Source organism: Electrophorus electricus, chromosome 12, assembly GCF_013358815.1.
Source record: "Electrophorus electricus isolate fEleEle1 chromosome 12, fEleEle1.pri, whole genome shotgun sequence".
Lineage (NCBI taxonomy): Eukaryota > Metazoa > Chordata > Actinopteri > Gymnotiformes > Gymnotidae > Electrophorus > Electrophorus electricus.
In genome coordinates, this window is record NC_049546.1 from 12,654,676 (window position 1) to 12,676,337 (window position 21,662).

The 21,662-nt window shown below is 37.4% G+C and overlaps 1 protein-coding gene across 4 annotated transcripts; it reads left to right on the forward strand.

Annotated features, from left to right (window-relative positions):
• The first annotated feature begins 1,305 nt into the window (after positions 1 to 1,305).
• On the forward strand, positions 1,306 to 21,350 carry LOC113574169 (endothelin receptor type B-like). Of its 4 annotated transcripts, XM_027004885.2 has the most exons (9): positions 1,306 to 2,303; positions 3,432 to 3,519; positions 15,582 to 16,009; positions 17,068 to 17,180; positions 18,074 to 18,278; positions 18,544 to 18,693; positions 18,814 to 18,947; positions 19,193 to 19,301; positions 19,410 to 21,350. In XM_027004885.2, exons 2-9 carry the CDS (start codon positions 3,516 to 3,518, stop codon positions 19,548 to 19,550), a joined length of 1,284 nt encoding a protein of 427 aa, XP_026860686.2. In that variant the 5' UTR covers positions 1,306 to 2,303; positions 3,432 to 3,515; the 3' UTR covers positions 19,551 to 21,350. The 4 variants fall into 4 exon arrangements, with proteins under 4 accessions (XP_026860686.2, XP_026860684.2, XP_026860687.2 ...); XM_027004883.2 differs by having other exon boundaries at positions 1,306 to 3,519; XM_027004886.2 differs by having other exon boundaries at positions 1,307 to 3,519; positions 15,582 to 15,865.
• The last annotated feature ends 312 nt before the right edge of the window (positions 21,351 to 21,662 follow it).

Sequence of the window (21,662 nt, forward strand, 5' to 3'; positions counted from 1 at the left end):
CATCAAGGTATTAAATCTGATGCGTGCAGCTACTGGAAGCCAATGAAGGGAGCACAGCAGTGGAGTAACGTGTGAACTTCGGAAGACTGAAGACCAGTCATGCTGCTGCATTCTGGACAAGTTGTAGAGGTTTGCTGGCTCTTAGAGGAAGACCAGCAAGTAACAAGTTGCAGTAGTCTAGCTTTGAGATCACAAGAGACTGCACAAGCAGCTGGGCAGCTTTCTGTGAGAGAAAGGGCCGAATCCTTTGTATGTTACAAAGGAGAAATCTGCAAGACCAGGTTAGATTTGAAACATGATTTGAGAACGACAACTGGTTGTCCAAAGTTACGCCCAGGCTACGGGCAACTACGGATGGTGATACCAGGGAGTTCTTGAAGGAAACTGTGAGATCATGGTAAGGAATGGGAGTACCTGGGATGAACAGAAGCTCGGTTTTACTGGGGTTGAGCTTCAAGTGGCGGGCTGTCATCCATGAAGCAATGTCAGACAAGCATGCTGAGATATGTCTGGAGACCTGTGTGTCAGAGGGTGGAAAAGAAAGAAATAATTATCATCGGCATAGCACTGGTAGGAGAAACCATGAGAAGATATTACATCACCAAGAGAATGAGTATACAAAGAGAAGAGAAGGGGGCCTAATACTGAGCCCTGTGGAACACCAGTGGAGAGTCTACACGGTTTGGATGTGGATCCTCTCCATGTCACCTGATAGGACCATCCCTCCAGATATGAGGAGGGAGTCCCATGAAATGAGTGCCAGGATTGAACTGACTAACAGTCCATTTCTGAGCAGGTTCTACCAAATACCTGGAACAGAAGAAGCTCTTCATAGCGCACTCTGGTTTTCTGGCTTTGTTGGGGTTTAGTTGATGTAAATGAATGCATGGAGCTTTGCAGCAAAGCTCCAGTGCACATCGAGTGATTACTAGCATTTTGCACATTGTGGCCTCTGTAAATCGGAACATGTCTTCGGGGTTGTTCAAATGGGTCACAAGGCGAGAACTCATGCGACTTCAAATCTTATCCCTGTGTGGCTGGTACCATTGTGAGCAGCGTTGCACAATGGTCCATGAGGACTCATCAAAGAGCCACGTTCACGATTAATGGAGTCCTAATGCTACCACCCCATCATGGTGCTCCATGTCATCAGCAATCACACATCTTGTTCCTTTGTGTCTTGTCAAATATGAAATGAAGAGTGCATGGAGCAGTAAACGGAGGCTTTCATTTGTGACAGATATCACTTCGGTTATTATCCAAGTCAAGAGTCTGCTCACCCCCTGAGGGTGTGGACAGTGGAACTTGGGTTGTTGCCCAGAAGGAGGCCATTCTCGTAAATAGCAGTGGCATTTATTGTCCAAAATAAGGCCTGTATGAGCAGGGCTTTCAGAAAAGGAACAAAAAGCACACTATCTTCCAGTTTCACAGTAGAAGCTCATGTGCCTTCCTACATGGAAGCTGACCTATCCAAAACGCATGCATCAGGACCTGACAACACTTACTGCTGTCTAAGCCCCATCAAGTGCCCAGGGCTCATTTGCTTGGTTAAAAAAAAACTCAAGTGAAAATGATCATTTTGTGCATTGTCAGTAAACTGCCTATAACAAATATACTCTTTCTGTGTGTAATGCAGAAAATTTTTGTTTGATTATTTGTATATTCATATTCCCCATCCTAGATACATTATAGTAGATGGTTCTTTGAACTGAAAGCATCTATATGATTAAAATATAATTAGGCTTTTATTGACACTCTCATAATATTGAGTTTATACAGACTTACTGAGTTTGTTCAGTCACATTTTCCATTTGTATTCATTAGCATTTGATTTATTTGGCAGTAGAAAAGTTTTTGCAGAGCATAGAAGAACAAATCAATAAGATATGGTCACTTATATTTGTTCACTTAACTTTCAAAGGTGATTGATTATTTCACTGATTGCTGTAATATCAACAATCACTGAACTGAATATTATGGCATAAAATCTTGCACCGGTATCCTTTATTTACTAAGTTGCTGCCTTTAATTACACATTACACATTTATAGTGCACATTCCTCATTTGCTCTAATTCTTTTGGTGTTATTTCTTCATAACCTTTGTCTCTTTATTTTCTGTCACAATCTATCTTTCAATAACACTAGGTAGCATTTGACAGCCAGGTCAGGCCAATCCCCACGAATCAGTTCTCCTGGGATGCCAAACTGCATCAGAGGGTGGTCCTTTAGCATGGGTGGTGGGGTGCCCTAGAAGACAGGAAGACAGAGCAAGCCCCTGCTGAGAGCTGGGAAACACAGATTTGTATATTGACTTGTTACTGCCAGGATATCTTTCCTGGATGTGTTTTTCCATGACCACATATCTTTATTGCTTTTGTTTGTTTCTGTAATTATTTACTCAAATCATCATGAATGAATTCAGTTCTTGAAAAAAATGTGTTAAATAATTTGTCTTGTAATTTGATTTGTAACTTCAACTAACGTCTATATTACACAAATAAATTATCTTAAAGCAGTAATAATTATTAACTAGGTAAGATCAGTTTCCTGTGATGCCTTCATGGGCAGAAAATGCCATGAGATTGTCTAGTAGGGGATGTTGTTTTTGGTCTTTCTCACAGAGTATACATTCCATTCTGGCCTCCCATCACATGATACCTTTACTGGTCTTCATAAGAGTTCACAATGTCTTTGCAGAATACAGCATCTGCCATCCATCCGTGTTCCAGATAGAAATTAATTACAGAGTATAACTTTTTGATATATGCTGATATTTATATTGATATTTGTCACCTATCTGTACAAAACATGTTTAATGACGCCTTAGTTGAAGATCCTCTGTATTAGTGGTTAAATCTTAGTGGATGTTTGTCCACTCAGTGGATAAGCAGTTGAAACATTAGTGAATGTTTTACATATGAAATTTCTCAGATGACATGGCCAGGCAATTCTGAGTTTGCTCCAAGCAGACCTTGGGTTCACAAATTATATTATCATGACTTAATGTCCTGACAGTTCTGCTAAAGGCACAATTCCTTTTAGGCTACAGTGTGGTTGGACTAAGGAGTGACACTCCAAATTTGGGTTTTTATAAATCAACTTTAGTGACACATCTGTACGCAGGATAATCTCCTGGTCATAACAGAGAGGTCAGACCTCATGTGCTGTTCTGGCTTTTGTTAATCCTTTGGCCTCTTTTAAACTCCTATATTAGTGAACTTTTCCCATTCTGTTACATTTGATGAGTAACACCTGATGAGTTTAAACAATAACAATAACTTTGGAAATCCTAATTTTTATTTTTTTTAATTTTCAGATTATCGTGCATACACTATATGTAAACTCTGTATTTAAGTCAAGTTATACTGCTTCTTTGCATGTTTCTTTTAGTGCTTGTTACAGTTCCTTTAAAATGTGTTCTCTCTTTCAGATTACTGATCCTCCAAACAGGACATTGCTTTGCTATGCCTCTAGATTTTATACACAGCCCAGTGATGGATTAAGAACAGAAACCATGGGTAAGAATTACTGACTATTTGAACCAAAGCTTGCCTTCTTTCTATCTGTCTGTCTGTCTGACCCCAAGTGGAGCCTCATCCAGAAATCTGTTTGCTATTGCTTGTCAAGTATTGATAAGGTAGCTGAATGACACTGGCGATGCATTTTGTAGACTGGCCACCCTGTCTTAAACAAACATTTGAAGGAAGCTCAAGTAGAAGAAGCTTCTATTTTTTGACCCGCATGGGAAAACCACAGCACTTAGCCAAAAATTAGAAACTTGTTATAGGAGAAATAAGAACAGGCCTGCGAACCATAACTATTTGCTAAATGTGATGCTTTCTCATCACATTCGAATCCATTACTGCTGCATCTGGCTTTCTGCTGCCTTGAGCCTAGGACCAAGGGTGAGTTTCTAACATTTCTAGAATTTCTAAAAAACTCCCATCAGGGTACTGCCACCTCTTCATACTAAACCAGAGGAATCCCAATGAAAACAGATGTCTCTTGAGCTCTAGCCTGCTATCCTGTAAGTTTTGCTTATCTGTCGCAGAATGCCTGTAGTAATGCACAGTTGTGTTTGGGTCCTTTTTAAGCATGTCATGGCTTAGGATAAATTACAGAAATCTCTCCCAGATGGACTCTCACAGCCAGCACACATGTGGAGACTGGATGTAACACGTACACTTAATTTTAACCAGTGATATGCGCATCACATTGCCAATTCTCTGTGAACCTGCTAACATTAATCATAACAAAAGAACAGAAAAAAGAAACAGAAAGGAAATATTTTTGCACATTATTCTTGAATTTTTCATACATATTCTTGTTCATGTTCATGTTCATGTTAGAACCCTTGAATAATATATCAAAAACCTTCAAAATATGTTTATTTGGATTACTGGCAACTAGAATTTAAGGAAGCTGAGGCTCACAAAATAGGTTCACAAAATAGAACTCTTTGATGAAAACCATTTACCTTATTTTATTAAAATATTATATTGTATTTATCCATTAATAAATTTTTAAGATGGAACTTGAAGGTTTCAAATAAACCTTTTGCCGGTGATTTTTTTCCTCAAGTGGAATGCAATCTAATTCTTAAGGGATTACCTTTGTGGAGCGTCACTTTTTATTATTATTCACATTGTAACTCCAATAAAACAGAATTATAAAGCAAAATAATATGCACACATAAATGCAATAAAGTATAAAAATATACATAAATAAAGGGTGGACATGATAACAGCAAAAATGATGAAAGCAAATAAATACAAGAACAAAATACCAAGCAAAGAAACAAAAGAGCTTAAGTTTGTATATGGAAGTGAACAGGTTCTATAATTACTTATGATTAATTAATGAATAATTAATTATAATTAAAATGTATAAAAGGTTATTTAAAATTAGGAATATTATGGCTGCAGTTACATACAGCTCACAGTGGATAAGGGGCATAATATTTTCCTTGAATATTTTCTAAAATGTATGCAGTCTCTCAAGATGCTAGGAGGACTATGCTACTTGGTTGAAATCCAACTAATTTTATGCAGCTTTTCCTGCAGATAAAGAGGCTCTGTTTAAAATTATATGGTTAAAGTCTAGAACTGGACAAACAGGAAATGTTATAATAAAAATATATGATATGATTTAACACAAATTTCCTCTTGGCAAATTCATGGCTCAACTCTCAGATGGTCTGGTTAATGTGTGTGGAAGTCATCTTCCCAATGACTGCTTTTGTCCTGTTCTTTCTCCAGCTCATTGTTTCTGATAAGATGACTGCCAACGCAAAACACAAGCAGTGGGGTTGTGGGAGGTTAAAGGAAATGCAATCACAGTGGCCATGACAATGATTACTGTGTTTGTATTAGAACATGTTACAGTTACTGTTGTACACCTGTTTAATGATTTGCTGGTATGTTTGTTTTTTCCATCAAATATATAAAACATTCTCTGATGTTAAGATGCAACTGTGCTAATGGCAGCCTGTTGCAGCAGCTCTGTCAACAAAAAAATTCTCTGTTTTTCCTTAGTGAAGTGCTATCTTATTCCATTCTAATTTAATAATAAGTGGCAGTAAATAATGGAGGCAGGAAATAAGTAAATAAGTTTAGTTTTTTAAAAAACATTATTGACCATTATTGAACGGGATTCTAATGCTATGGGCATTTATAGATACGCTGTAAAACACTCTATGCTGCAGATGATGCGAAGTTCATGCACAGCACCCTTTCATTTCAATAACTTTTCCTTGCATATTTCTCCTTTTTGTTTCCTGACTTTCTCCACCCATTGCTCACCTTCCTTGGTGACCCTTATTTCCTTGCCAATCTACAAAACTCCTAGATTGTGCACAAGAAAGGAAGTGCCCACCTATCCTGATTTGCACTCATTTCACTTTCATATTGTTGCTGAATGGGAAAATGTCCCTTCCCTGCCCCTCCTTGATAACCAGGAGGCCTGTCCAAGTGTTTCTAAACAAACAGCCGGGATGTGTAGAGTTGCGTCACTCTGGGCTCGATGTTAGTGTGGTCTTGGCATCCGGTTTTCCTGCTTGACTTTGGGTGTAGTACAGGGGGGCCCACGAAAGCCTTTCAAGTGAGCAGCAAGGAGATAAGACACCACAAAATAACAGCAGGGTGACTGAAGCTATCAAGTCACCCACGTGACTTCTGTGCACACCAAAGTTCTCCAGTCATTTCAGAACCTACAGACACTAAACAAAATTCAGGAGTGTTATCCAACATTGTGGGGTTATTTAATGTTTATAGACATAGCCATAAACTTTGTGTCATGTTATCGCACACGTATCCAGAGGTTCACACGGCATTCATACATTCAAATGCTTTACGTATAAATCTTCTGTACAGTATGTGTGAAAACCTTCTCTTACATGTGCAATAAAACACATTTTATACTATGACATTTCATTCGCATAGCGTCTGTTAGCTTTCAGCATTAATTGTTTCAAGTGTTATATACTATTTTTTGCCAAATTCTCTAGACAATGACAAGTCAGAAACCACTGACTTGTCCAAAAATAACTCAAATACTTCTGGAAAGGTTAAATAAAAAAGGAATACCTTTCAGGAAAGTATTTATGGTATACAGTCTTAGTGAAAGACAGCTAATGTTTTGATAGGAAAACCTAATTTTTAATTACTTCTGAATTGAGTATTGGTCTAACTAAAGTTTTCCTGATCAGTCTAACCAAAAATTACTTCAGTAAAAAAAATATCATTTATTTGGAGCATTGTTCCTGCATCAGCAAACTTTGAGTAAAAGTTAAAACAAGAATGTGACTGCTAAAAAGACTGGGAAATAACCTTTGGCCAGTATTTAGCCAGTTTGATTTTCAGTCTTAATGTAGTCCTTGGTGCAGTGCCAGATTAAACCCTGTGGAGGCCCCTAAACAGTTACAATCTTGGGATCCCCCTCACAAATTACCTAGTAATACATTTATTCGATTGTCACGAGCCCATAAAAGGCACAGGGCCCATAGGCCGGTACTTTCTCTACCTATTTGGTAATCCAGCACTGCCTCAGTGATGAGATGCATGGGAGATGCATGGGAATTGTCTGACCATATCAGTATTAATGCAATCTTTGCCCCAAACAGAGAATCATATCAGAAATGGAAGATGGCCAATAAAACAATCACAAACACATGATTTATTGGTCCACTTTAGGATGCTTGTCTTTGTGGAAATATACTGCTTTTCTGGGGGGAATATATGCCCCCCAATATATATATATATATATATATATTTTTTTTTTTTTTTAAATCTGGTGTGGCAAATATGCCATTCATTGTATACAACAGGGTGCTTACTTGATATATTAGCACATTTAACTGATTTTATAGGTTTTTCAGTTTTAGATGTTATTACATTTGATTATTGAAGGATTAATCAAAAGATTATTGATTATTGAAGGATTAATCAAAGAAGCTATAAGCATCTGCATCTTTCCAAGCTACCATTAAAATCTAGCAGAGCTCAATGTTACGGAGTATGGAGAGGAATTGGGTAATTATACTTCCATACAAAATGGGCCATTGTGAGTTCCTTTGAATGACTGTAAATATTGTTAATAGTGGACACTTACACTGTTTGAGATGCATAGATCAGCCTTAGTACAACAAGAAAGAAAGGGACTCTGCCACCCACTGACAAAGAATGCAGTTACTAGCTGTCTCTAGACTATCTAACCAGACTAGTGACTTTGTTAATGCCAATGTCTCTTTTAAACTTCACAGATGTATGTACACTGTGTGTGCACAATTATTAGGCAAGAGAGCATTTTGACCACATCATCATTTTTATGCATAGTTTCCAACTCCTAGCTGTAGAAACTTGAATGCTTATTGGATTTAAGTATATCAGGTAATGTGTATTTGTGTAATGAGGGAGGATGTGGCCTAAGGAGATCAATACCCTATATCAATGTATGCATATTATTAGGCAGCTTCTTTTCCTCAGGCCAAAAAAAAAAAAAAGATTTAACTGACTCTGAAAAGTCAAAAATAGTAAAAAGTCTTTCAGAGGGAAGGATATTGGGGTGTGATCACAGAACCATCAAACGTTTTGTTGCAAATAGTCAACAGGGTCATAAGAAATATATTGAGATTAAAAAAAACAAATTAACTGCCAAACATTTGAGAAGACTCAAACGTGAAGCGACCATTATCCTCCAGTGCTGTCATATTCCAGAACTGCAACCTACCTTACGTGCCCAGAAGTACAGGTAGTTCAGTACTCAGAGACATGGCCAAGGTAAGGAAGGCTGAAACCTGATCACCACTGAAAAAGACTCATAAGGTGAAACGTCAAGAGTGGGTCAAGAAATATCTGGAGACAGGTTTTTCAAAGGTTTTATGGACTGATGAGATGAGAGTGACTCTTGATGAACCAGATGGATGGGCCTGTGGTTGGATCAGTAACGGGCACAGAGCTCCACTTCAACTCAGACGCCAGGAAGGTGGAGGTGGGGTATTGCTATTGGCTGGTATTATTAAAATGAGCTAGTTAGACCTTTTTGGGTTGAAGATGAACTCAAAATCAACTCCCAAACCTACTGCCAGTTTTTAAGAAGACACTTTCTTCAAGCAGTGGTACAGGAAAAAGTCTGCATCTTTCAAGAAGACCATGATTTTAATGCAGGACAATGCTCCATTGCATGCACTGAAGGCCTTAAAGATGAAATAATAATGAAATGACCACCTTCCTCACCTGACCTAAACCATATTGAGAACTTGTGGGCCCATCTTAAACAGGAGATTTACAGTGAAGGAAAACAGTACAGCTTTCTATACAGTGTTTGGGAGGCTGTGGTTGCTGCTGCACAAAAATCAACAGATTTTTGTTTATCATCAACAGATTAAGAAACTGACAGACTCTGTGAATGTAAGGCTTATGACTGTTATTGAAAAGAAGGATCGCTATATTGGTAACTGATTTTTTCTTCTTTTTTTTTTGAAATGTCAGAAATGTTTATTTGTAAATTTTGAATTGTTTGTTTATTATTCTCACTTAACAGATGAAAATATACAAGTGAGATGGGAACATTTCTGTTTTAATTTAGTTGTATAATAATTCTTCACACATAGATATTCTCCTTAGAAAGCCAAAACCTCACTTTTACTTTCTCAAATATTCAGGTTTGAGGTTTATTCACATTTTGGATTGACCAAGAGTACTATAGTTTTTCAATAATAAAAATAAATCCTCAAAAATACAACTTGCCTAATAACACAGTGCACACAGTGTAGACAAAATCACAGCTCATGGTCATGTCGACTCTAAACTAATGAATAAAGTAAAACTTTATGTTCTTATTAGTATGTAAAAAGTTCTGAAATTTTTGTAATTATAGATTACATAAATAATAGATTTACTAATAAGGTCTCGATTTGGTGGCTAATGCAGCTTTGCCCCAGTATTGTGTGATTTTGAATTGTAAGGCAACAATTTGTAAATCAGTAAAATAAGTTCTCTATGAACAATACATCCAGCCAAAAATATGTTAAAGTTCAAAATGAAGTCATAAAATTGGCTTCTCTTTAAATATTTAGTAATGTCTGTTTTGTTAAACTATGATTTGTTAGTAACCCTAATAAATGTAATTATTATTGGTAATGACCAAATTGGGCATGGGGGAGACATTAAATGTACACCTGACAGATAGCATCTTTTAAAAAGATTTTGCTTTTGCAGCACAAAATTGAATACTGCATTATTTTAAAAACTCTGTATGTCCTGAATGTCACTAAATATCAGTGTAACATTACATTGTGAAGTCTGCTGATTCCCACCCCTGCTACCTAGTGAAATGAAACCCACCACTCATATGCAAGTTGCAGTAAAGTAATCCTTTAAACATAATTCAATATATTTCTATTAAATCGTTAATGAACACATAAAAATACCTTTCAGTAAATCCATCAGCTGTGAAAGTGCTTCAGTTTGGACACAACAAAGAACAAAGCATTCCTGTACATTTCCCAGGATAAATACATTTAATATGTAATAAGTAACTAAGACCTCTTGAAGTGCCTAGGGAGCTATGACTGGTAGTAGAAGTTCATTCCACCACCTGGGTGCTGGTGCAGAAAAGAATCCTGAAGCATCTCTTCCTTGTGTTGAGGAGAAGTTGTTTGAGGCAAGCTGTATTTGACGCACACAGCATGTGTCATACAATGCATGGTAAGGCTAGTGCTTTTGGGTTGAAGGGGATTGATTCATTTTGTATTTTGTAGGAGCCCGTCATGGTTTTAAATTTATATTGAGCAAAAAGCCAGTGAAGGGACGCACCAGTAAATGTCAACACAATTTGGCTATGGAGTGAATTATCATTGAAAACTATAATGGCTACTGTTATTTATCTGGACTTTGTTTCTCTGTTCTGTTTCTGTTGCAATATTTTTTTGGCTTATACTGTTGAACAATTTTGTTCACTTCACTGTAAGGAATTATGAATCTGAGATATTGGCCGTTATGAAACTGTACCTTTAAATGTGGAAATTCTTATTGCATGGCCACTTATCGAAGTGAAAGGCAGTGACTAAACAGACAATTAATTGATTTTGACATCATTCTTAAATCAGGAAAAATCAGGGCAAAACGGAAGCAATAAAAATAAGTTAGAGAACCCAATAGAAGGAAGTAGTGAAAATAAAGTGAATAAATAAATTAGTAATCCATGTGATAGGATTTTAGATCCTCATTTGTAACCTTGACTTTTCTCACGCACCTTGATCCGTGAATGCAGTAATATCAGGTTCGGTGCATAGCATATTATCATCTGGTGAGAAATTGATCCCTTTTGCCCTTGGTTACTTGATCTACTCCGTTCCAGTGATTTGTCTTTCAAGCTTTCGCTCTGTACCATGAAACTGGTGCATGTTACCATACTTAGGCCCATCTTTCTCAGTACCTAGTTAAGAGTCAGTTACAATACTTTTGTTATTGTTGTGAAATTAGCAGTGTTATAAAACTTATAAAAAATGCAAGAAGTAGGAAATGTGTTAATCTTCTAACCCTGGATTGATGGAAGTGCAGTATATTCTGGAGATGCTGAGCAGTGGTTAGCAGACATTTTGGCCCATGGTTTCATAGAAACATTTATATGGGTAGCAATACTCATTCATTCATTCATTCATTCATTCATTCAACTACTGTTCTATTTTCTATAGTACACTCAAAAAAGTATTATCAGACATCAAATGCAAGAAATTGCCTAGAGATCTCTAGCTGTTCCTCTATCATTCTCCTAGGAACCTACAATATGACATTGTATGGATACTTGTAGGATACACAAATTTATATGGAGAGGAGCAGACATGCTGAATTGCCTCTTTCTGCAAACTTTCTGTCTGACTGTGAACTAATGGTGACCTGAAGTCTTAAAAAATCAATTTGCCACCCTGCCTTTTTGTGCAGAAATACACAAACTTTTTTATTCTAGAGGCTTTACGAATTTCCAGAGCCTTAAATTGGTGCCTAAAATTATGTAAATTATGAAAAAATTGCTAATGAAATATTTCCTCATTCTCTTTTGCCAGTTCTGCCAGAAAGGCAACAAGATAATGTTCCTCATGTAAAATATGCAGGCTGTGGCTATAGAGCCACACTTTTCAATGAGTGTAAATAAGGTGTGTCATGTTAATTGCATAAGGTCTCCAGTGGTTTGCACAAATAATCTAAGAATTCCAGTGAATAAGCCATCATACTCATCCAGATAGCACAGATATGCTATGTGAGCAGAACCTTTCGGTTAAGAGTAAGTACTCAAGATAATGATGCAGGTTCTTGAATAAACTTCAGAATTAGGTATTGTTGACTACTGAAAAATGTACAGAGCCCTGAAATGGACTGAAAAAAAAAAAAGATAGATGTATTTTGAGAGATCTTGCAGAAATTGTGTTGTCAGTATAGGTCAGTGTAATTCTGGGTTCTGCAGCATGGAAACCACAGCAGCTGGGTGCACACACCCATGGAAGAGGTTCACAGATTGAAATGAAATCTACACATTATACAGCACAGCTGTGGTATACACATTATTTATACAACAGTTAGTTCTGACATCACAATCTGATAAATGTCATTGTATTAAACAGCTAAGGGTTGGGTGCATAAAGCTAGCTTTTATTTAGCAAAGCATCAGCAGGATGACACAGTTTTGGTGTGAAAAACCTGCACTGGTATCATGAATATCAGCACAGTTATAATGCTTTTTAGGCAATCAAATTGTGACATTGTATAAAGAAAGTGGCACCAGGAATAGAGAGAACCTAAGGTTTCATAAGCCTAATGCCTCTCTTGCCTAAGGCTTCATCTCACTATATTTAGCAAGTCATCAGGCAATTTGGTGATTTTTCAGTGAACTTTACACCATCACCCTAAGACTTTTTAAAAGCTATTTAGTAATCCTGCTGGATGTTGTTTTCTTTTCCAACATCGTTATAATTAATCCTACCAAAACTAAAGCCTTTTCTTTTAGAAAATTTGATTTTATAATGTTTTAACACTTGGTCTTAGCAGTCTATCATGATGTATGCTAAAGGGAAGGTTGTGAAAGGTGGTGGGTCTGAAAATAAATGCCAAAGAGAGAACTTGCCTTATTCTGTTCTCTGGCAGCATGCATTTATAAAACAACATGAAGCAGATCCATGCAAATAATGTCTGAGATAAAATACTTTAGGAATTATATTAGCATATTTATGTTTCCATAACATTTTTCTTTGTTCCCTGCCTACTGGGAAAGCAAGTTCTGTGAATTAAAACAGATGTCTACAGAAAACCTAACTGGTATGTATATCAATGTATTAAAAATAAGCCTTTCTTCAAGAACATCTCAACAGTATGTGCGATATTTTATTCAAAAATGTACCGAATGAGATGGTGAGAGTTCAAGTTTTTTGCGTTGTCAGTGGTTGTTACTCCGCGCTTCCAGTCAGCGACACAAATCAAATTTGTAAGATGGATGTCCTGGATCTCAAAGAAAGGCAATTGTTGACTTCAGAACAATGCAGCTAGAATTCCACATAAGTCACGAAATGATGTTTAGCAGTTGTAATGATTTAAAATAAAATTTCATATTTCTATTTTTAGACAAGAGGTGCTGGCATTAATAACCCAATTACTCAGCACATGGTCTAAATGAATGATTTATAAAGAGTCTCAGTTAAAGGAAATGTCTAGCAATCCTGTCAAAAAGCTATTTTTTGCTACTTGCGTTCAACTATTGTAGAAAAGGGCGACGTCGGAATCACTCGCTATAAGCAGCGCGCGCTCAAACTGTTATGGGGAGGGCAACTCAGCTCATTGGTTCTCCAAACGGGCTCCGCAACTATATAACAACAAACTTATACAGGAAAAAGCAGACTAGCACTCCTCAGCAAAAAGGGGTCTGAGAAGGATGGTACGATAACGAGGACAAGGATCGCATATCGATTGTCAGTGGTGGCATTCAAACAGATGGACAAGTTTTCATGAATTGGTACAGCTCGTAACATCTTTTTGGCTCTTCATAATAAAACAACACACTTGATTGGAATACGCTTCTACGTTTTCGTTACGAGAATTAACAGAAGAGGAGAGATTCTGGAGCAAAGCTCTCAAGTCATACACAAAATAAAGGTAATTAGCCTCACTCAGGTTTCTTTTATGTGTGTGTGTGTGTGTGTGTGTGTGTGTGTGTGTGTGTGTGTGTGTGTGTATATATATATATATATATATATATATATATATATATATATATATATATATATATATATATATATATATATAAACACAAACATTTTCCCCCCAATTCGTTTAAAGGTAGGATAGGAATTTCATAGCAAAGTTCGTGATTATTTATATTTAGAACATCTTCACAGCTTGGCTTACTAATGCTTTTTTTGTGCTTTGATTTTATGTGATTTTATTTTCATATCTCAAATATGTAGAACTTTATCAATTAGCCAGTTAACACTGAATAATTCTTCCATTATAAATGATATAAATGGATGAATAATTTGTTTTGTTTGTCAGTACAGTATGACACCAATTTTTAAAACATCTAAGTGGTAGAAATTTTGAAACTCGATGCTTACTAATCTCAACAGCAACTAGATAAATGATGACATACAGGAAAGTCCGACATGGCTATTTTCCTGGCCCTTTCACTCCCAACACCACTCATTAGAAATATATAAGAAGCAGAAGGGAAGTGTAATGGCTTTTTAACTTTGGACTATTTTTTATAAAACATCATATGAAAACAGTCCATCAAGACTGGTGAAACAACAGAAGTCCGGTAAAAACAAAAGGATTCAAAAGAGTCTTTAATGCCCTGTGGCTACTTTAGGATGGCTTGATGAATCAGTCAATACTAGCATTGCAGCTGTTCTATTATGGTGTTTTGTTTTTTTTTGTTTTTTTTTCCAAGGTCCTTGACTTTTGGTGTCTGTGCTAACCCCTTATAGCTTCAGAAAGTCATGACTGATGACCTTCTCCCTCTACCTCAGTAGCTAATGTTCAGTTTGAATGCCTTTGTGTGGCCATTACACTGACTTCTTTGTCATGTTATTCCTTTGTTGGTGTTGGTCTCTTATGAAATTAGTAGTTGTTTACTATAAATCAGCATTTACATAGTGTAATTTACACTGATTGGTGAGATATAACATATCTGAATCTATTATATAGCAATAGTGGCAAGTGAATGGAATCAGAGCCTATCCGGTAGCCAGCAGTTTGATCAGGATTACACAGCACTTGTCCAGTTTTATCTTCATTCTTTGAACTCAGGCTGCACCATGTGTACCCTTTTGAAAGATAATTCACACAACATACAGCATCATGCTACACCATCATACTATGTTAATATCACATGCACCCCCAATGTTTTAAAATGGTCTTATTCTCAGCACTGTTCAACAGTTAGTAATTTGGCTTGCCAGTTTTCAAGTTGTGCCACATATGTTTTAGCAGTCAATCAATCAAGTTATTCATAGGGGGAGGGGGGCACACATGACTTCTGATGCCCCAAGACAAGAAAGAAAAAGGCTCTGTCTGTCTCTATAGTCCCAACCAAGTCCTCAAGAAGTAATATAATAATATAAGGGGTCCAGAGGGGGAAGCTTTCATGAAGAATTAGAGAGCATGAATAATTCTCACACAGCAACCATCCAGAAGAACTTAGGATGTCATTGTTCCTGAGTTGATACCAAACCAGTGCAGTTAAAAATAGTTTATTACTCTGAAATCATAGCCTAATTGATGACATAAACCTTATTTGAAAGTATTTTATGCATGTGCTTGCAAACAGCATTCAAAACTAAAAGAACCAGTGTGAAAGGTATCAGTCTGTTTTGATAAGATTACAAATTTCAGTTTCAAAAATCAAAGATATGCTACATATTTTCACTGTTTTCAGTTGTCAAGGATATATTATATATGGCTCTGACAACTCCAACTGAGAAGCTTTCATCTTCAAGTGTTCTCCCAACAAGTGATTTTACTTATCTATTTAAATAATCTAGACCACATGTGCAAAGCCATGTGCTGACCTCCTTGTTGGCTATATCTTTGCCTAGGTGTTGCATTCCCAACACTCAAAAGGCAGAGGATGAAAGTTATGGGACTGGTGCTACTGCTGCTGGCAGGTTGTTCTGAGGCTTCGCGCTTCCCCCGAGACTCCACCCAAGCTGTCCATGCAGATGCTCCCAGCCTGGAGGTGCAAGCCACGATGTGGAACACCAGCATTGACCAGCCTGTGCGGAGGGACCAGTCCGCTCTCCCACAAATGTGCCATAAACCCACTGAGATCAAGCATGCCTTCAAGTACACCAACACAGTCATATCCTGCTTGATCTTTGTGGTGGGCATCATCGGGAACTCAACCCTACTACGCATCATCTACAAAAATAAGTGCATGAGGAATGGGCCAAACGTTCTCATTGGCAGCTTGGCTCTGGGAGACCTGCTCTACATCCTTTTTACCATCCCTATTAATGTATTTCGGGTAGGAGGCTACAGAGTTTGTATGTGGCTTGAAGATCTCGTATGGTGTAGGAACTGAGAAATTGCTGTCCATTTTTAGTCTTGAAAAGCACAAAAATCACACATGATGAAGCAAGGATTAAATAAAATTAGGTTGCATGGGCCAGCTGCTCCAGTCAAGAAAAATTATTACTGATATGTTAAGAAAGATAGCTGTGTCCAAGTAGTAAATTCTTAGCTTATGACTCCTGATTGGGCACACAGTTGAAGGCAATCTCTTTCTAGAACCAGAGACCATCACTCACATGATAGATTGGTTCACTGTGTAGTAAAAGGTTGTTCTGAGCACTAATTTTGGAACAGTGAAGGACATTGGCCACAGAGCGTAGCCTAGGGGTCTGGTTTATGGGGTCTTCAATCCTTTCTGGTGTCCTTTAGAAATCATGCTCACATACAGGTATTACATTTCAAAGGACTTTCTACTAAAAAGCCAAAACAAATCAGAAACTAGGCATATTAAATACAGCTTTGTGTTCAATGTTTTAAAATGAAAATGCATATTTTGCATTGCATTAATTTTATTGAAGAGGAGTAACTGTATTTAAAATATAATTGATGATATGGACAACTGTGTGGTAGTGACTAAAGAGTGGTACTTACCTGTTTTTGCCTGCCCTCTTTTATTGTTTGCCAGCTAGGGGAAACATATCACAAGCAGTGTACTTGTAAGGCATTTTCATTAGCTCATTGACTGAAGTGTTGTCCACTCCATCCTTGCTCTATCAATATGCAGACCCCCTTCCAATACCCCCTGTCAAATCAAGCTCACCAACATCCCTATAGAGACACATCTGCATGCTAAAAATAACTTTGCTTCTATAAATGTCTTTGGTACTTAATGTTTTTAGAATTTTGACAAGTTGACAGTTCTATCATATATAAATTCATTTTTCCAACAGAATGGTGCTCCAAGAAACTATAAGAGTTATGGTCACATTTTAATGCAGAATTTCTGTGTGATTCAATGTGAGCTAAACGTTCTTGTACTGATCTTTGAAGAAACACTTGTTTTCTTTACAGTTGCTAGCAGAAGACTGGCCGTTTGGGGCATATATCTGTAAGCTTATGCCATTCATCCAAAAAGCTTCAGTGGGCATTACAGTTCTCAGCTTATGTGCCCTCAGTATCGACAGGTTAGTCAGTTGTGTTCCACACAGCCTGCACAGAGCTGCCTAAATGCTCATGACCACTTTCACTACAAATATGCACACAACATGAAATATTTTCTTTGCTATACTGTTTTCTTAATGTAATCCATCAATGGGCATATTTATAGCCACATAATGGTAGTGGTAGCTAGCTGAACTACCCACTCAATCTTTAATGTTTTTGTTAGGTCTAAGCTGAATTTTATTATCATAAGATCTATCTCCTGACAAGGAAGTATAGAAAATCTGAATTCTTATTTTTTCTAAATTAAAACAAAATAAAACTAAATTAGATGGTGTAATTATCACCACATGAAACAAAAACATCAACAACAAAGTTAGATATTACAGTAATTATATTTTTTACTATATACTTGCATTTAATAGAACAATTGATATCTGTCCTTTTTCTATGGGAATTTTCAGTTAATTCAGCCTTAAGGCATTGGGTTGTGGCCTTCATTCTTTTATCACCATGCAGAAAAACAAAAAACTGTCAAATGAAAGTGTCAGGCAAGGCACGTATGGAGTACACAAAGTATAAATATATTTAAACTTACCACAGTTAGGACAACAATAAAAAAGTTTTAAAACATCTGTAAGAATCAGTCAGTTGCCAGGAAGATGATGTGAGTGCATGCCTTTCTCTCAGCACATCATTTACATCATGTCCGTCTTCACACATAGTGGAGACCGCAAACTTTAGTTTCAACTAATGGCATCATGAGAGAAAACAAATTTCCTTAAGACTGTTTAGCCTTTTGAAATACAAAAGGCCACCGACCTTTTGAAATACATGGCAAGTTTTTTTGAGGCAAGCTAGTATACATACTTCAGGATATGATGAGCCCTCATATCTCATTATTCCATGTCAACAGATATCATGCTGTGACCTCATGGAGCCGGGTGAAGGGGATGGGGATCCCACTGTGGAAGGCTGTGGAAGTAATACTAATTTGGCTTGTGGCCATAGTACTAGCAGTGCCCGAGGCTCTGGCCTTTGATGTGATGGAGATGAACTACAGAGGGAGGAAGTTGCGTGTGTGCTTCCTTCACCCTCAACAGAACACAGTGTTTTTGCAGGTATAGCTATCCAGCTGACAGGCAGGGACATCAATTTTACCTTTCTAAACAATGCAAAGGGAAATTTTGTGGTTCAAGCTGAATGTTGCTAAAACCATACTTATGTTCATGCAGCATGTATGGTGAACATGTGGCTGGGTCAAACTCCCCTTTACATGTTGCAAAAAATCTTTTGGCACCAACCCTCAAAGTTTGAAATTAATGTGTACAAGTGCAGGTGCTAACCATCCTTCAGTGTTGAACTGTTTTGAATTTCTACTCTCAGTTTTACCAGGAGGTTAAGGATTGGTGGCTGTTTGGGTTTTATTTTTGCCTACCACTGGCCTGCACTGGCATCTTCTACACCCTCATGTCATGCGAGATGTTGAAAAGAAAGAAAGGAATGCGCATTGCCCTCAACGATCACATGAAACAGGTACTGACATATTTTGATGCCTCTCACCTAATTACAAGCACTGATGTCATCTATACTTTCCTTTAAACTTTAAAAGAGCTCCCTTAAAGGATACTGTTCTGTGTGTTTTGTCTTATCCAGAGACGGGAAGTGGCTAAAACTGTCTTCTGCCTCGTGGTGATTTTTGCTCTCTGCTGGCTCCCTCTGCACCTCAGCCGCATTTTGAAAAAGACCATCTACAATCCAAAGGACCTCAACCGCTGTGAGCTCCTCAGGTATAGACTGCCTCCAATGCATGGTTGCCTCCCAGCTAACAGTCCTCCAAGAAAAACTTGTCAAATATATTGCAATTTATTCATCCACAGTGACGACTTTATATAAACAGTGGGCAGTCTGTGTTTTTCCCCCCACTAGGAAGTGCAATTCCACAGCAGTTTACAGAAGTTCAGGATAGTCCCATAGCTCCTTTCCTGTTTACCTCTCCCTCACCTTTTCTCTTTTAACCCCCATGCTGTGCTAGTTTCCTGCTGGTGATTGATTACATTGGTATCAATATGGCCTCCCTCAACTCCTGCATCAATCCTGTGGCACTCTACTTCGTTAGCCAGAAGTTCAAAAATTGTTTCAAGGTAACAGGCAGAGACTATATGGTTGCTAAATTTGCAGTGTTGTCTGAGTTTTTTGAACAGCTGTGTAATCTTTCACTTTCAATCCATCTTTTGCTTCTAAATGTTTAGTCTTGTCTGTGCTGCTGGTGCGAGAGCGATATTGTTCCGAGCGATGAGCGGGGTTCTGGAATTCGCTGGAAGGGCTCATGCCATGGTAATGGATTGGATCGGTCCAGCTCACGTTCCAGTCAGAAGTACAGTTCTTCATAAAACTGCCCACTCCATCCATGCTGCCATAAGGTCATGGAGTGAGCTGCACCCAGCCTCGTTCGACCCACCCCAGACAGACCAAGTGACATTCAGAAACTATGACCCTCACTATATTAGGGTACAAGTGCAAGCTAGAATTCCCACTGATTCTTGTCAGTTCCAAGGAATCGACTTCAAAACTATAGGGCATGGACCTAGGATTTAGAGAAGTCAATAAGTCACAGCTAAACAAGGAGCTCTCCTACAGCAGGAGCATGCAAAGTGTCAATTCAATCCATAGATGAAATCACACAAACTGGCTGAGACTTATAGAGTTAGCAGAGTCACCTCAGGCCCATGCTAACGATGCCATCTTGATACTGGAAGTCTGAACATGGAGTCACTGTTGAAAGGCCTGGCAGCAACACACTGAGTCACTGGTCCTGTCATTAGACAAACCATGCAGACTGTAGAACAAATGAGGTCTTGCTGTTGCAACAGTATAAAAGTTTAAGTCTCTGTGTATTGAGACTCTTATCTGTACCTGTGAACTGAACTAGCACCACCAATAAGTGCTGTCACATACATCAAATGGAAAGTACTACACATCTACATGTAGATGAGCAAAGGCACCGAGCTCCAACAAACCAAGCTGTGTTGAGAAATCTTGCAACAGCAGCAAACTAAATTTTATCAGCGGTTCACTGCAAATACAAGCATTGTTCATTTGCTTCATTCTTTATCCATATTGGCTGGTTTACTGCTATAGGAGATCCATGTGTGCAAGCTTCCCATAACAGTATTCAGCATGAACATGGGTTATCTGTGTCTTTCAGCCAAATCATGGAACAGCAATGAGATCTCAGTATACAGTCCAATAATAGTATTGGATCTGCCTAAAATTTCTGAAGACATGAACACCTGAAAATAGGTTAGTCATCATCACATTAGTAATTGTAGTTAAAGTCTTTAATGACTGACACATTCAGAACTAGCTTTTCAGTGAATTATGATTTTTATTAGTTATTCCTAACAATAAATTGACCCGTCACATCATATCTTGTGGCAATTTTTAAAAGCACCAGGAAAATATATACTTAATATTTGGTCCCCATTATGTTTAAGACCAAAACACATTTTTAAATACTTCAAAATGTCCCATCACACAATTAAGATGAATTCACACTGGACATTTGTATGGGGGCTTGACTTGATCCCTGAATATTACAATTGTAAATCTCTGGTTTTTAATTTTATACTAAAATAGTTCCCGCCCCATACGTTGCTTTGCTATCTGTTACAGATGTACTGAGAAAATCCATACAAAAAAAAAAAAAAAAAAAAAAAAAAAAGAGAACGTGTATTTACTTGTTTTCATTTGTCAAACTTCAAAACCCTGCTGAGGCAACAATGGGTCATTTCGGCTCTTTCATTTCAAACTCCGAGAGTAAATAAGGATTCAAAATGCTTTTCATAACTCAAATTTCAGAAAAGGCAAATATGACTTTTTTCCAGTTAAAAGTTTTGTAGCATTTATTAAATCCAGGAACATGTTAAAATGTAGCTTAGAAAATATAATTTTTAAAAGTTTTTCCTCAGTACTGGGCTACTTATTACTTTGTTCCAGAATATTACAGTTATGCCCTTATTTGTAATCTGTGGTATGTTTTCAGATTCTTGATTAACTGCATTTTCCATTTTGTTTCACATCCATACACACTTGAATGTGTGAGAGAGCAAGTGATAGAAATATACATCACTCTTTCTTAGTAGATTTTTTTTTTTTTTGTCATATTCCACAATAAACTGATTTTATTTCTAGCTGTGTATTCTGGTCTTTGAAACATCAAAGTCTGGTAAGAGTTTTGGGGGATAGCAGAACGATGGTGTGGCTGTAAAGTCTTCGGTGTGTCTGCAAAACTGAATTAAAAGTGGCACAAGCCTCACCTGTTTTGTTGGGGATGGGTGTCAGAAGGTTTACATTCTTATCCACTGTTCTGAAACTTCAAAACCAAAACCCTGACATTGGACGCAAGTTTGTTTGGTTTTTTTTGTCTTTTTTTTTTTATTTTTTTAAGTACATCGATGTAAAATGGGATGTTTAAACATACAGTGTAGCAATATATCTGGAAA